At 52.1% G+C, this 15147-nt stretch overlaps 2 protein-coding genes across 2 annotated transcripts; both read right to left on the bottom strand.

Moving 5' to 3' along the window:
* Window positions 1-3953: 3953 nt before the first annotated feature.
* On the bottom strand, window positions 3954-5011 carry Mrpl53 (mitochondrial ribosomal protein L53). The gene is made up of 3 exons (XM_028871358.2): window positions 4806-5011; window positions 4511-4623; window positions 3954-4408 (listed from the first exon to the last, which is right to left on the bottom strand). The coding sequence occupies exons 1-3, from the start codon at window positions 4895-4897 to the stop codon at window positions 4248-4250; spliced, it is 366 nt and encodes a 121-aa protein (XP_028727191.1). The 5' UTR covers window positions 4898-5011; the 3' UTR covers window positions 3954-4247.
* A 602-nt stretch (window positions 5012-5613) lies between these two features.
* Window positions 5614-14896, bottom strand: Ccdc142 (coiled-coil domain containing 142). The gene is made up of 9 exons (XM_028871357.2): window positions 12683-14896; window positions 12229-12315; window positions 11999-12148; window positions 11739-11869; window positions 11552-11665; window positions 6989-7103; window positions 6375-6552; window positions 6051-6250; window positions 5614-5912 (listed from the first exon to the last, which is right to left on the bottom strand). Exons 1-9 carry the CDS (start codon window positions 13635-13637, stop codon window positions 5656-5658), a joined length of 2187 nt encoding a protein of 728 aa, XP_028727190.1. The 5' UTR covers window positions 13638-14896; the 3' UTR covers window positions 5614-5655.
* Window positions 14897-15147: the final 251 nt, after the last annotated feature.

Raw genomic sequence — 15147 nt, 5'->3', positions numbered from 1 at the left:
CCCACTGCCTTTAATGTAGTGTGATTATCTCATGGAAATATCCTGTTCTACTGGGCATTTTTACCTGTGGATTATTATGAAGATGATTTCCTCTTAAGCTGTACTGTTTAATTGGAATGATTTTATACAATAATAGTTTAAATAGAATTTTGATGATTAAGGGTTTCTAAAAGATATAGTAAGATTATGATAGAAGCTAGTTTAGTGGGAAAATTTAAGTAAAGGTAGGATATAGTGTTGACCCTGCCCCTGGTAGGGCAGGGGCTGCAGAGGACAGAAAATAGAAACAAGGAGGTGTCTCACAGCCAGGACTTACGCCTTTCTCTTGAGGAGCCAGGTAGACTATGGCTTAGGGTAATTACTAAGGAAAACAATTGAGTCCCAGAAGCTAGGCTAGCTCAAGTTCTTTTCATCTTGATGTTGAGAGATGTGTTCACGGGTTTCAGTGTGCATCATAGCTAAGACAAAACTTTAAATAATGTCTTAACGTTAGGTTGAGATGTTTTTGTTAATGGCATTGAGGTAGAAAATCCTGGGGAACAGTTTAAAGCTTAGGAAGACACACTTTTAATAGTTGGAATGAGGGATTCAAGAACAATAGTTGAGGTCAGGAAACAAAAACCACGGCAGCCTGCCTACTGCTGGCTGACATACCTTTCTTGCTAGGATGGGTTGGTGATCGAAGGTGATGATTAATTCCTTGTATCCATTTCTGCCCTCGGCTTCCTGATATGATTTAATAAAAAAAAAAACTGTTGATGAGCGGTTATGCATCCTGAGGACATAAAGTAGAAATGACTGGTTGTTTTTCATATATAAAAGTTTAGATTTGTAATTCTTTAAAGATTTATTACTTTTTAAAAAGATTTATTTATGTATACAGTGTTCTGTCTGCATGTATGTCTGCATGCCAGAAGAAGACACCAGATCTCATTATAGATGGTTGTGAGTCATCATGTGATTGCTGGGAATTGAACTCAGGACCTCTGGAAGAGCAGCCAGTGCTCTTAACCTCTGAGCCATCTCTCCAGCCCTTAAGATTTTTTTATAAGATTATTCCTCCCCCACCCCCGACAGGGTTCTCTGTGTAGTTTTGGTGCCTGTCCTGGATCTCGCTCTGTAGACCAGGCTGGCTTCAAACTCAGAGATCTGCTTGGCTCTGCCTCCCAGTGCTGGGATTAAAGGCGTGTGCCACCACTGCCCAGCAAGATTACTTTTTGAGATAAATAATAAAGTGATTGATCCTTTCTTTATAACTGAAAAAATGCAGCCTGCCAGGAAAAGAACTGGCTGAGAAAAACACCTTGCTTGCTCACATTCTGTTAATCTATAACAAGTTGCTTGGACATGAATGTATGTGGGTTCTTGGGAATAATATTTCACCTATAATACATGAAATGTTTAATCATGTAAGGAAAATGGGAACATTTTTTTTTTAACCTGTATTCATTATAATCGTTCACTTGAAAAACAGAATGCAAACACATTGTAATTTTTATATTGCTTGAATGATTTTGCTGGGATATATAAGCTGAAAAAGAAAAATAGAGAGATGATAGAGACCCTGAAGATGTGTGTATTTTCACTTTTTCTTGGGCCCTAAAAGAATTAAGTTTTACTTCCTCAGACAGGAGAGTCAATTGAGTGACTAGTCCGCCGACTCTGTGGCTCCCCTTCCAATTCCTGAGCTGCTGAAGGCTGGTTCTCACAGCAGCAGTCTGTTGGGGGATGTCTTTTTGTACGCTGTGAATATACGTTGTTCCCATTGGTTAATAAATAACCTGCTTTGGCCTATGGCAAGGCAGCTTAGAAGCTGGCAGGAAATCCAAGGAGAGAGACAGGGAAAGAGAAAGGCGGAGTGAGGGAGATGCCAGACTGCTATGCTAGGAGCAACATGTAATGTAATGAGATGCAGGCAAAGTCACGGAATACGTGGCGATACATAGATTAATAGTTATGGGTTGAGATAAACTATAAGAGCTAGCTAGCAAGAGGCCTGCCATAGGCCATACAGTTGATAATTAATATTAAGCCTCTGAATGATTATTTAATAATCGGCTGAGGAACTGCAGGGCCGGGTGGGACCTGAGAAACTTACCACTACAGCCATCTTTCTTAAAGGATGGTGCAGAGAGAATCCTTTGCTATCCTTTCAGGCAGGGAGGAGTTACAGTATTGCTGTGGGGAGGGGAGCTCCACAGTTAATATATTTGGTAAACTACAGAGCAGCCAGTATCTCAGAGATCTCCGATTGCCTTAGCTAGGCAATCTTAAATTCTTCTGGCAGTGGCTGTGGGCTACTTTTTTCTTCCCTTGTAATTCATAGTAAGGAACAAGGGGGCTGGGAAGGTGGCCCAGTGATTTGAGCACTTTCTGGGAAAGCATGAGAAATTGACTTGGGATCCAGTGTACCCACATAAAAGCCAGCTGGGGAGAAACCTCAGCACTGGGGGACTGGAGACCGGATCCTCAGGGCTTGCTGGCTAGTCTAGCTGAAAATGGTAAACTCCAGGTTCAGTGAGAGATCTTGCTTAGAAACAAAACCAAACCAAACCAAACCCCACAGAACAGCTGGAGCATGGCAGAGGAAAATACCCTACCTTTGGCTTCCACATTTGCGAACACAGACAAGCGCATCTACATATACATATCCATACACTCACAAAAAGAAGCAATGGGAATAGCTGGGCAGTGGGGGCACACACCTTTAATCCCAGCACTAGGGAGGCAGAGGTTGGTGGGTCTCTGTGAGTTCAAGGCCAGCCTGGTCTACAGAGTGAGTTCCGGGACAGCCAAGGCTGTTACACAGAGAATCCCTGTCTCAAAAAACAAAACAAACAAACAAAAGAGAATGTGTACTGTAACCCAGTACTTACAAACACACACACACACACACACACACACACACACACACACACACACACACAGGAGTGCCTTTATGTTATAAAATATACATGGTTATTTGCTTAAAACTAAAGTTTCCTAAAAGAATACTCATGTGGCATGAATGGATAACTTTTTATACCATTGAATCCTCTAAAATGATTTCATGGCCACATCAATGTCCGTTAGACTAAGAACTATTTCAGGTGCTATGAGAAATAAGCCATTATGTGCCTGAAGGTACGATTTAAGTAGCAGCAAAAGATGATAAGGGAAAATGACACCAGGCAGGAGAACGCAAGTGGTACCGAGAATGAATGGTAATAGAAAGGTCTTGCTAAGTAGACCAGGCTGGTCTCCGGAGTAGCTGGGATGGTCTGTGCCACCAGGTGGGACTGATTCTACTTTAGGAATGTTGTTTGCATATGAAGGAAGTTGATAGTAGGTAACCATAGAAATGGGGATTAAAACTAAACAGAAATGTAGGGTTTAAGTCCAGAGTAGTTTAAATCACGATCGAGTGAGTGGTTCTGTGGGGGTCTGAATAGGAATGGCCCCCATGTGTTTGAATGCTTGGCCCATGGGGAGTGACACTATTAGTAGGTATAGCGTTGATGGAGGAAGTGTCACAGCCCCTTCCTGCTGCCTGCAGACCAAGCCGGACAACTCCCAGCTCCTTCTACAGCACCATGTCTGCCTGCATGCCACCCTGATTCCTATCATGACCATAATGGACCTCTGAAACTGTAAGCCAGCCCCAACGGAATGTTTTTCCTTTATAAGAGTTGCCATGGTCATGGTGTATCTTCGAAGCAATAGAAACCATAACTAAGGCAGATTCCTTATGAGAGTAAAAAACTACTAAAAACCAGACAAAACTGCTAAGAAAGATGAGGACTGAAGCCTGGTGTGGTTAGGCACATCTGTAATCCCAGCACTCAGGAGCCTGAAGGCAGGAGAATCCTTTCAAATTTCTAGTCCACCTTGGTCTCCGGACCAAGTTTCAGGTTGGCTCATGACAAGATTCTGACACAAAAACCAACCAAGCAAACAACCTGAGAAAAATAACATTCATTTGGCAATAAATATTTAATTAAAAGGTACTTGGGTAACAGATGAAGCCAAACTCAAATACGGTTACGCAGTGAGGGAAGAGGAGAAAGAAAAATTCAAATTCGTCCTGACCCTCCACCACCTAATCTTACTTATCTTGCCCCCAAAGCACTGGTAAGTGTCAGGTTTCCATGAACCATCAGTCTGTTTCGTGACCGCCACGCAGCGTTGTGAGTGATTAAGCCCAGTTCTTCTTAGACAGCTATCTTTAGTTCCAAGCTAACCTTCGGTGGTTGGACTCTTAAGCAATGTCAGCGCCGGGTACCAGTAACTGGGCCGGGCTTGTCTGCGCTGGAGGCCGACGCTGCCGCGGCTGCCGCTGCGTTCCTGACCCGTATGTGGGAGGCCAAGGCAGTGAACATTTCCTGAGCGGTGAGGTGGGCGCCCCGCATAATCAGCCGATACCCATCTCCTGGGGAAGATGCAAGCCGATGAGTCAGGGACCCCCGAGTCCGCAGGGCTAGGGCTGCGCCCCGCCACCGCCGCCGCCCGCCCGCGTCCCAGCCAGACCCACCGAACACCACGTCCACGCAGGGCTCGGAGCCGTCGTGCCTCACGTCGGCGATCACCGAACAGTTGAGGTTCGTGGCACGGACTTTTTCGCTGCTCACCGCCTGGAGAAAGGTCCTGCGGTGGGAGGGCGGCGTGAGCGCGCCGGGGCACCCGGGAGCCTGGAGCGGGGACGAAGGGGCGCGCAGCGCGGGCCAGGGACAGCCGCTCCGGGGCGCCCTGGAACTCGGGCGGGGGGTCGAGGGTGCGCGCGCAGGCGTCGGGAGCGCGGGCGCCTCCCACCTCCCCGGAACCCGTACCTTGTCGCCTCCACGTTCTTCTCAAACGGGCAGAACTGAACTCGAACCAGCTTGACCGGCCGCAGTCCGAGCCGAGCCAAAGCCGCCGCCATGGTTCCCTCTGGCCCGGAAGGAGTAGGGCTGGGGATCGCTTTATGGGAACGGACCGCTTCCGGCGGCCTCTGCGGGGACTTTTAAGCGGTTGCCCTCCTGGGCCGCCGAGGGATCCAGAGTGGGCGGGTCGCAAATTCTTCAGCCCTTAGCAGTACCCTGTGCCACACATGGCGTAGACAGTGAATGTGCAAAAACCCCCCGTGTGTAGGAAAATACATCGTCTCCTGCAGCTTTTCCCCTTCAGTATCCTGCCTGCTACATGTAGGACAATCCCTGCTGTGGTAATCCCCTCATTGGATTTAGGATGGTGTTGACCCACCCTGGTAACTGTACAGCCAAAGCTTAAATGTTGTCACAGCCCTACAGCCTAATTACTGAAAATAGAAACGAGGAAGGGTTAAGACAGGCCCTCCGCGTGTAGAAATGCTTGCTCCATCTGTGTTTCCTCGTGAATTCACTTTAGCCTTGTTCCTGGGATTCGAGAGAAAGCATGTAGCTTGCTTTGGCCTCCTGAGAGCCAAACCTGTAGACCTAGCTATTTCTAGCTCATGTCTTCATTGTTGCTGACGTCTACATTCCATGCTGCAGTTTGCCCATTACTCTGGATTGCAGGTACTAGGGTGATCTTGGATTCAGTTCCAGACTGTGTACTTTATGTATGTGTTCTCCCAAGCTCCCAGTTTTAAGCCTCTCTAACATAAGGTTCCTTGACTGGGGCTTAACAGTCCATGATTTGGAACTCCCCATCCTAGGCAACTTAGGGCTCAGGACTCGTCCCCAGGCAGGAAAGAAAGGGCAGGTGCCAACGAGGGTGCTGGTGCAGCCTCAGGGCAAGCCAGGCTTGCTGGTTTCCAGCCAGGTAAGCCTCAGGACTAGGTCCTCCTCCTCCCAGGGTGCTTAGCAGGTGCATGTTCTGGGCTGGGGAGACTCCAGGCCGTAGAGGGGGTGCCAAGCTTTCCAGGCTGTTGAGGTTGCTGGTGGGGAGTTCAGTGGTCTGGACGTCATTACAAAAACCTGGGAAGGCAGGAGTGGACAGCAGATTGGTGGGTGATGTTAATGCCAGGTCAATGGTGAGATGGGGCTGTGGGTCTCTTAAAAGCAGCGATGGAGGGATTTAGGAAAACCTGGGGTTGGGGCAGCGTAATGACTCACAGCAACAGCGAGTCCTCCTGTGGACTGGGTTCTTGGGCAGGGGCTGCTGCAGGAGACACAGCAGGGCTCCATCTAGCCGCTGGAAGATGCTGAGTGAGAGCAGAGTCTGGCGAAGCTCCCGGGACAGGCCCCACTGCTCCTGTTCCAGAACCTCCCTGACGACTCCGAAGTCTTGTTTGAGCTGCAGCGCCCCCTGCAGGCTAGATGTCCAGGTACAATGTGGCCGCGGGGACCCTTCTGCCTCCCCAGACTGCTCTGCCCAGATGTTCTCTCCATTTTCCCTGTTGACATTCGCCCTCTGCCACTACCGTCTTTCCTTCCCACCTGAACCGGATCCCATGGGTGAGGATGTGGTCAAGCCAGGCACCCAGGACGGCTGTCAGTGCCTGGCCGAGGGGAGGGGCTTGGGCTTCGGGTGGCAGTCCCTGCAATCCTTGTAACACAGGCTCCAGCACAGCGCAGACCACCATCCCTGCATACTCACTAGGAGCCCGGGGATGTTCTGGAGAGAGAGAGAAGAGAAAGGGCAGGTTGTGAGACTCTAGAAATCCAATGTGGGGGTTGGGGATTGAGCTCAGCGGTAGAGCGCTTGCCTAGCAAGTGTAAGGCCCTGGGTGTGGTCCTCAGCTGGGGGGGGGCTGTCCAATGGGCACCAGCAGAGGGGCACAGAAGGTAAGGACAAGGGTGGCGACAGTGGTGTGGAGCCACTGTTGGGGGCTTGAACCACTCACTCACTGGGAACCCGGGAAGGAGAAGATGGACATGGGAGGTTACCAAGACAGTGGGCTCTCTCTCTCTCTCTGTGTGTGTGTGTGTGTGTGTGTGTGTGTGTGTGTGTGTGTGTGTAGGGGGTCGTGTCACTTAGTCAGAAAGACTAGCATGCGTGAAGTCGTCCTGGGTTTCATCCCCAGCGCTACAAAGAGAGAAAGAAAACTTACCAGGACACAGCCGAAGCCTCCAGTATCGACCCCTTGGCATGTGGAGCTTGAAGCCCTGTGTGGCTTGTTGACGGCATTCTTGGAAAAAGAGACTCAGCGACTCTTCGGGCAGGAGCTGCATGGGGAGGAGGAGAGTCAGAAGGCTCACCTGTTAGACTGACGAGATGGTGCTTCTCCCACCTGAGGCCTCGGCGTGGGGTCTGTACAACCCCGAGTCCGTGCGTCACTGTGGCAGCCTGGGCACTTTCTAAGGAGAGATGTCACAACTTTAACTGAATTTTCCATGAGGTCTGGACCCAAACTCTGCACAATCTGTAGGATTACCAGTTCTTAGTAGTCAAAGGCACATGACAAGTCAGGCATGTTGGGCATGTGCTTGTGTGGAATATTCCTTTACACTGTGTGAACATTTGTCACTGTGGTTGGTTTAATTAAGAAGCTGACTGCCCTATAGCTAGGCAGGATAAGTTAGGTGGGAGAATCAGACTAAGAGAATGCTGGGAAGAAGAAGGAGCAATTTCAGAACTCGCTGGCCAGACTGGGAAGAAGCAACATGAAAAGTACATAAACAAGGTAAACGAGCCTTGGGGGAGCACATAGGTGAATAGAAATGGGTTGATTTTAGTTATAAGAGCTAGTTAAAAACAAATCTAAGGGGCTGGAGAGATGGCTCAGAGGTTAAGAGCACTGACTGTTCTTCCGGAGGTCCTGAGTTCAATTCCCAGCAACCACATGGTGGCTCACAACCACCTGTAATGAGATCTGGTGCCCTCTTCTGGCCTGCAGTCATACATGCTGTATACATAATAAATAAATAAATCTTTAAAAAAAAAAAAAAAGCCGAGCATTTAAAATAAATAAGTCTCTGTGTGGTTATTTGAGAACTAGATGGTGGGACAGAAAAGTCCACCTACATGCCTGTACTCCAGGACTATCAGGAATTCATGACCAACCTCAGCTACATAACAAGTTCAAGGCCAGTCTGGACCCCATCTCAAGAAAATAAAAACAAAACCCAAATGGGTTTAAAACCTGTCAGAAGCATATAGTAGACAGATGGGTCTGTGTGCCCTGATCAGGCAGGGGCTGAGGCAAAGGGTGAAATTAAAATTATCTGGCTACATCCAAAAAGGAAGGCAGTGGATGCAGACCAGGACCCATGCCTGTGTCACTGTTCTGGCATCCAGGAGCCTTTGAAATGGCCTTACATTAAGTATTCCTTGCTGTCTGCAAAGCAAATGACCCATGAAATAAAGAGGGAAGTAGCGCGGCAGGCTGTGTTCCATGAAGGGGAGCAGACAGCAGTAAAAAGGCTCTTTGTCTTGCTGCTGGTCTCGGAGGAGAGGAATCTAAGAAATGGGCATTTGTAATGGGTCAGCTTGATCTTACTCTCTCACAAAACACAAGAAGGGGAGAGGGGAAGGGAGAACAAAAGAGAAGAAAAAAGATCCTGATGTGTGGATCCCAGGAACCTAAAGAGGGAGAGGAAGCCACTGGGTTCCCGGCACATCTGGCTTGTTTAAACCTAAACTCTTGCCTTCTTCTCCAGCATAGCATTTCCTCCTCCCTCCCATCTTGACAGGGTCTTACTGTGTAGCCCAGGCTGGCCTCAAACCCACAATCCTGCTTCAGCCTCCGCAGTACTGGGTTAAAGGTGTAGGCTAGCACACCTGGCCTTGCCTCCAACAATTTAATACTAACTTGCTTACTCTGCCAATTCCCACACTCCTTTCCTGACACACGCAGGCCCACACACATACAGAAGAGGGAGGCAGGGACACACATGTGCTTACAGATGGGGAGGACAACTTACAGAAATGGTTCTCTCTACCTCACATGAGTCCTGGAGATCAACTTTAGGTTGTCAGACTTGGCAGCAAGCACCTTTAACTGATGAGCCAGCCATCTTGCTGCTTCCTTTCCCCCTTTCCTGCTCATAATTGGGATCAAAGAAAGGCTTGATGCATGACCAGCAAATGCTGTGCTGCTTAGCTACAGCCCAGTTTACATTTCACTTTTGTACCCCCGAGACAGACTTGGCTGTCCTGGAACTCGCTCTGTAAACCAGGCTGGCCTCAAACTCAGAGATCTGCCTGCCTCTGTCTCCCGAGTGCTGGGATTAAAGGCTTCTGCCACCATTGCCCAGCTACATTTCACTTTTTACACTGTAGACATGTAGTACTTCAATAAAACTGTACATTAAGCTAGATGTGATGGCACGCACCTTTAATCTCAGCATTCAGGAAGCAGAGGCAGGCAAATCTGAGCTTAAGGCTAGCCTTGTCTACATATCGAGTTCCAGGCCAACCTGAACGACATAAAGAGACCCTATCTCAACAAAACAAAACAAACAAGCACATAATATCACACACACACACACACACACACACACACACACACACACACACATTAAACTTAGAGAGGAGAACCAGTGGATTGAACACGTAGGAAAAGTGGAGGATGTAATTACGGAAAACCACATTTGCAGTCGCTAATGAAATAAGTATAAGCAGTGATGTCAGTGGTTACCACTATTAGCAGGTAGCCAGGGAGTGAGAATCATAATTGGCCACTCGTTAATACTGTTATGACCATATTTGAAAATTTTCCCTAGTATAGACTTAGGCAGAACAAGAAACCAACGCCCACCCCCCCAAAAAAAAATGAAGTTAGTGGAGACTCCAAGGAGATTGCAAGGCACAGAGGTTTTACGCTGTTCATCCCAACCCTGTTCCCTGGTTAGCACACACTTAAACTGTCACTCTAAGGGGCTCTGCTCTCCCCTGCACCTGTGCTCTCTCCCCTGCACCTGTGCTCTCTCTCCTGCACCTGTGTTCTCTCTCCTGCACCTGTGCTCTGTCTCCTGCACCTGTGCTCTCTCTCCTGCACCTGTGCTCTCTCCTGCACCTGTGCTCTCTCCCCTGCACCTGTGCTCTCTCTCCTGCACCTGTGCTCTCTCCTGCACCTGTGCTCTGTCTCCTGCACCTGTGCTCTCTCTCCTGCACCTGTGCTCTGTCTCCTGCACCTGTGCTCTCTCTCCTGCACCTGTGCTCTCTCCTGCACCTGTGCTCTCTCCCCTGCACCTGTGCTCTCTCTCCTGCACCTGTGCTCTCTCCTGCACCTGTGCTCTCTCCTGCACCTGTGCTCTGTCTCCTGCACCTGTGCTCTCTCTCCTGCACCTGTGCTCTCTCCTGCACCTGTGCTCTCTCCCCTGCACCTGTGCTCTCTCTCCTGCACCTGTGCTCTCTCCTGCACCTGTGCTCTGTCTCCTGCACCTGTGCTCTCTCTCCTGCACCTGTGCTCTGTCTCCTGCACCTGTGCTCTCTCTCCTGCACCTGTGCTCTCTCCTGCACCTGTGCTCTCTCCCCTGCACCTGTGCTCTCTCTCCTGCACCTGTGCTCTCTCCTGCACCTGTGCTCTCTCCCCTGCACCTGTGCTCTCTCTCCTGCACCTGTGCTCTCTCTCCTGCACCTGTGCTCTCTCCTGCACCTGTGCTCTCTCTCCTGCACCTGTGCTCTGTCTCCTGCACCTGTGCTCTCTCTCCTGCACCTGTGCTCTCTCCTGCACCTGTGCTCTCTCCCCTGCACCTGTGCTCTCTCTCCTGCACCTGTGCTCTCTCCTGCACCTGTGCTCTCTCCTGCACCTGTGCTCTGTCTCCTGCACCTGTGCTCTCTCTCCTGCACCTGTGCTCTCTCCTGCACCTGTGCTCTCTCCCCTGCACCTGTGCTCTCTCTCCTGCACCTGTGCTCTCTCCCCTGCACCTGTGCTCTCTCTCCTGCACCTGTGCTCTCTCCCCTGCACCTGTGCTCTCTCTCCTGCACCTGTGCTCTCTCTCCTGCACCTGTGCTCTCACCCCTGCACCTGTGCTCTCTCTCCTGCACCTGTGCTCTGTCTCCTGCACCTGTGCTCTCTCCCCTGCACCTGTGCTCTGTCTCCTGCACCTGTGCTCTCTCCCCTGCACCTGTGCTCTCTCTCCTGCACCTGTGCTCTCTCTCCTGCACCTGTGCTCTCTCTCCTGCACCTGTGCTCTCTCTCCTGCACCTGTGCTCTCTCTCCTGCACCTGTGCTCTCACCCCTGCACCTGTGCTCTCTCTCCTGCACCTGTGCTCTGTCTCCTGCACCTGTGCTCTCTCCCCTGCACCTGTGCTCTGTCTCCTGCACCTGTGCTCTCTCTCCTGCACCTGTGCTCTGTCTCCTGCACCTGTGCTCTGTCTCCTGCACCTGTGCTCTCTCTCCTGCACCTGTGCTCTCTCCTGCACCTGTGCTCTCTCCTGCACCTGTGCTCTCTCCTGCACCTGTGCTCTCTCTCCTGCACCTGTGCTCTCTCCTGCACCTGTGCTCTCCCTCCTGCACCTGTGCTCTCTCTCCTGCACCTGTGCTCTCTCTCCTGCACCTGTGCTCTCTCTCCTGCACCTGTGCTCTCTCTCCTGCACCTGTGCTCTCTCCTGCACCTGTGCTCTCCCTCCTGCACCTGTGCTCTCCCTCCTGCACCTGTGCTCTCTCTCCTGCACCTGTGCTCTCTCTCCTGCACCTGTGCTCTCTCCCCTGCACCTGTGCCCTCACCTGCATCTCTGCAGCCAGCTTCCGGATCTCCAGGCCCAGCTTCTGCTCCACCTCCAGGGTTAGGGTTGCCTCTGAGGCCAGGCTGGACAGCTCCTCCACTGCACGCAGTAGAGGCTTTAGGTGGAAACAGAGAGTGAGGGCTCAGTTCAGGCCAGGCTGCTCCCTTCCCTGCTCCCAGGTCACTCACAGGCAAATCCCTTTGGGTCAGGAGCAGGAAGGAACTGGGGGTCCATGCTGCCAGGTACTGCTGAGCTCTGCCCAAGAACCAGAGCAAGGTGGTCTGCAGGGTACAGAGCCCCAGAGCAACAGGCGCAGGACCTGGAGGGAAAGAGCAGAGAGTATCCTAGTGTCCATAGGCTACCTTCAGGAGAAAGCCAGCTGCAGAACAGAGGGAAGGAAAGAGATATCAACTGCTCTACCTCGTACCCCCTTCCACACCCTTCTTACTTGGAGGCAGACACAGGCGAAGTTCTGACCTCGGCTCTCGAAGGGCGTCCAAGAGTGGAGGGAAAAGCCGCTGCAATAGCTCGGCAGTAGGAGATAGTAGAGCAGGGCTGCTCTGACCCGTCAGGGATGACCCCAAGGCCTGGCAGAACCCTGGAAGGACAGAATATGGTCTGAAGGGGGAGCAAGCTGACCCTTGGGCCACCCCCCCCCCCATGTCCCTTTCTCCTTACCTTGGTCCCAGCTCCAGGTAAGAGACTGATGAAGTAGGATGTCACACCAAGACAGCAGCTCCTTCTCGCACTCTTGAGGCAGGGATGCTAATGGGAGAAACGTTGGGAGCCTGAGAACAAAACCTCCCTGTTTACAGCCCCTGCCTACTCCTGATGTGTCCTCCACCACTCCATCAGGGGTGGAAAGTCCGGCGCCGTGTCTCTCAGCCTGTGGGAAGCTGAGGCAGGAGTTCGAGGCCATTATGGACTACGTAGTAAAAACCTACCTCTAAACAAAACAAAAACGGGTGGGAAAGCAAGGTGGCCTCGGAAACCGTAACCTATGAACTCAGGAAAGTTCATTCTAAAGGACCTGCGCTTTCTGACGGGCTAAAGGTGAGCGAGCCGACTAGGATAAAAGGAGAGAGATACCCTCACCACAACCCCCAAATGCCAGCTTGGGTTCCTCACTCACCTTGACACAATGCCTGACGCAACTGTCGTGCCACTGCTCTGGGGTCCCCCCAGGGTCCCACGCTTAGGGCCAGACTCTGAGCACAGGCTGCCCACAGCAAGGTCCAGTACTGGCTCCACAGGGCTCCAGGCCCTCCAAGCCTCAGTCCACTGCTGTCGGTGCTAGCCACACCCCCTATTAGACCCAGCAGCCCTGGCAGCAGCTCTCGCTCTTCGTCGCACTGCCGACGGAGTTGGTCTTGCAAGCCCGATCCGCCAAGGGCCTCGGCCAGCCTATGTGCCACCTGACAACCCCGCTCTGCAGCCAGGAGGTGGAGCACACGGGCCGCGGGGAACGGGCGCGCGGCCCCAGGGACGCAACTCACGGCTTGTCCCTGTAGCTTGTGGTAGAAGGGAAGGACCAGCATCAGTTCCGCTAGCTGGGACGTCAGGCCCAGGCTGGCGGGTGCCCGGCCTAGGGCGCGAAGCTGCATCTCGATGGCAGCATCCAGACGCTGGGCTGCTAGCCCGACGGGGCGAGCCAGGAGAAGCGTCTCCGTGGGGTCCCGGCGGCCGAGGCGCAGAGCCGACCCACGCGAAGGGCACAGCTGCAGGTCGCGATGCAGCTGCTGCTGGGAGAGGGCACCGGCCGACGAGCTGGAGCGGAGCAGCCTCACGACCGCCTGCAGGTGGCGGGCACAGTCCCGGGCCCGCAGAAGCTGCTCCCGCTCGCGGTGCAGACGGAGCAATGCGGTCCGGAGCCGCTGCAGAGCGAAGGGCATCGGGCCGCTCGCCGATGCGGGCTCCCACGGCTGTCTGTCGGAGTCCGGGCGCGGGACGCTCCCCGCAGCCAGCAGCCCCGGCCCTCCGCGACTCCCCTCGCCCCGCTCATTCCCAGCACCCACGGGATGCGCCCACGACGGGGGTACGTTAGAGAGGGGAGGCAGAAAGCCACCGGAGCGAGGCGCCCGGGCCATGGCACGGCGAGTCCCAAACGAACCTAACGCCCGCCACCTCCCCACATCCCGCGGCACTCCACACCCGCGGGCGCCTGGACTCACCAGCTTGCAGCCGGAAGTTTCGTGGCTTCACTCGCTCTCCGTAGCCGCGGCGTCTGCCCCTAACAAAGATGGCCGTCTGCTCATTCTTTCCCGGCATTTAGCGGGAACCAAATTCTAGCCGGACTTTCACTTTCCTGCCACCGTTGACGGGAGGTGGCGCTGATGCCAAATGTTGTAGGGTGAGTCAAGTTAGGTGAGTGGTTTGACCAAACTTTAGGAAGCTCAGGAAGAGAGGCCCCTTCAATCGTCCAGGGTTTGGACATTTTCAGTAGAATTTTAGGCTTCAGGTGGAGGGTCCTGGCCTCTCCACCTCGGGCTCCCTGACGTCACCTTCCTTCCCTGAGGTCTGGCTGACATGGGGGTGGGGTGGGGGCTGTGGTTCCCGATTTAGCAAGGAGTTTCGGTACCACAGAAAAGAGGAAAGTAAGACCCTGGCTTCCTTTTTCCCGGATCATCGTCTTCATGATTGTTGGTGGGTTTGTGGTTGTTTTGTTATGTTCTCTTCTCTTTGCGTCTCACTTTGTGTGTTCCTGGCTAACCTGGAACTCGCCATGTAGACCAGGCTGATCTCGAACTCACAGTTGTCCGCCTGCCTCTGCCTCCTCTGCTGAAGTTAAGAGTGTGTTTGTGTCATCACGGCCAGACTCCGGCAAGATGTTATGTTTTGAGTTAGCGGCGGGCTTTGGGAACCAGCAGGTTCGGGCCCTGCTCATAAAGATCTTAAGCAAACGGACAGCAAGGGACCCTCAGGCTGCTTCGGATACAATGCTCAAAGCAGGCAAAGCTGAGCATTTGAGGGTCTCATGGTTGAGGACTCAGCAGTGGTTTGGAAAGATACTGCGAACACAGGAAGTTTTGAGCAAAAACGCTGAAGCAAGGAAAAGAGAGTATCACTACAGCCCAGCACTCAGGAGACTGAGACAGGAGAATTGTCATGAGGTCTACATAGTTTCAGGCTAGCTTGGGCTACAGTGTGAGACCAGTATCTGACAGTGGCTTGAAAGGCCACAAGGGTTTAGATTTCCTGAAGTATATGGTACAGTTGCTGAGGGAGAGACAAAAGCATCAGATATGGGGGCACTGGCTGGCTAAATTTCCAGGTGCCTTCCTGACCATTTCCTGATTTATTTCTAAAATCTCAGCTAACAAGTCCTCAGGCGAAGGATACAGGTCACATAGAGAATTGGACCCAGCCTCAGATTCATGAGCACCCACCCACAAAGTCAACAAGTCTAAAAATTAATTAATTGAAGTTGAAGAGATGCCTCTACTCAGGCAGAGGACCCCAGTTCAATTCCCAGCACCCACATCAAATGGCCTGAAACAGCCTGCAACTCCAGTTTCTGGGGGATCTGATGTGTCTGGTCTCTGAAGGCACCTGCACACCTGCACATGGCACCCCCCAGATACATATAATTAAAAAATA

This window comes from Peromyscus leucopus, chromosome 3 (genome assembly GCF_004664715.2).
Source record: "Peromyscus leucopus breed LL Stock chromosome 3, UCI_PerLeu_2.1, whole genome shotgun sequence".
Classification (NCBI taxonomy): domain Eukaryota; kingdom Metazoa; phylum Chordata; class Mammalia; order Rodentia; family Cricetidae; genus Peromyscus; species Peromyscus leucopus.
This window is presented reverse-complemented; position numbering and strand designations above follow the sequence as displayed.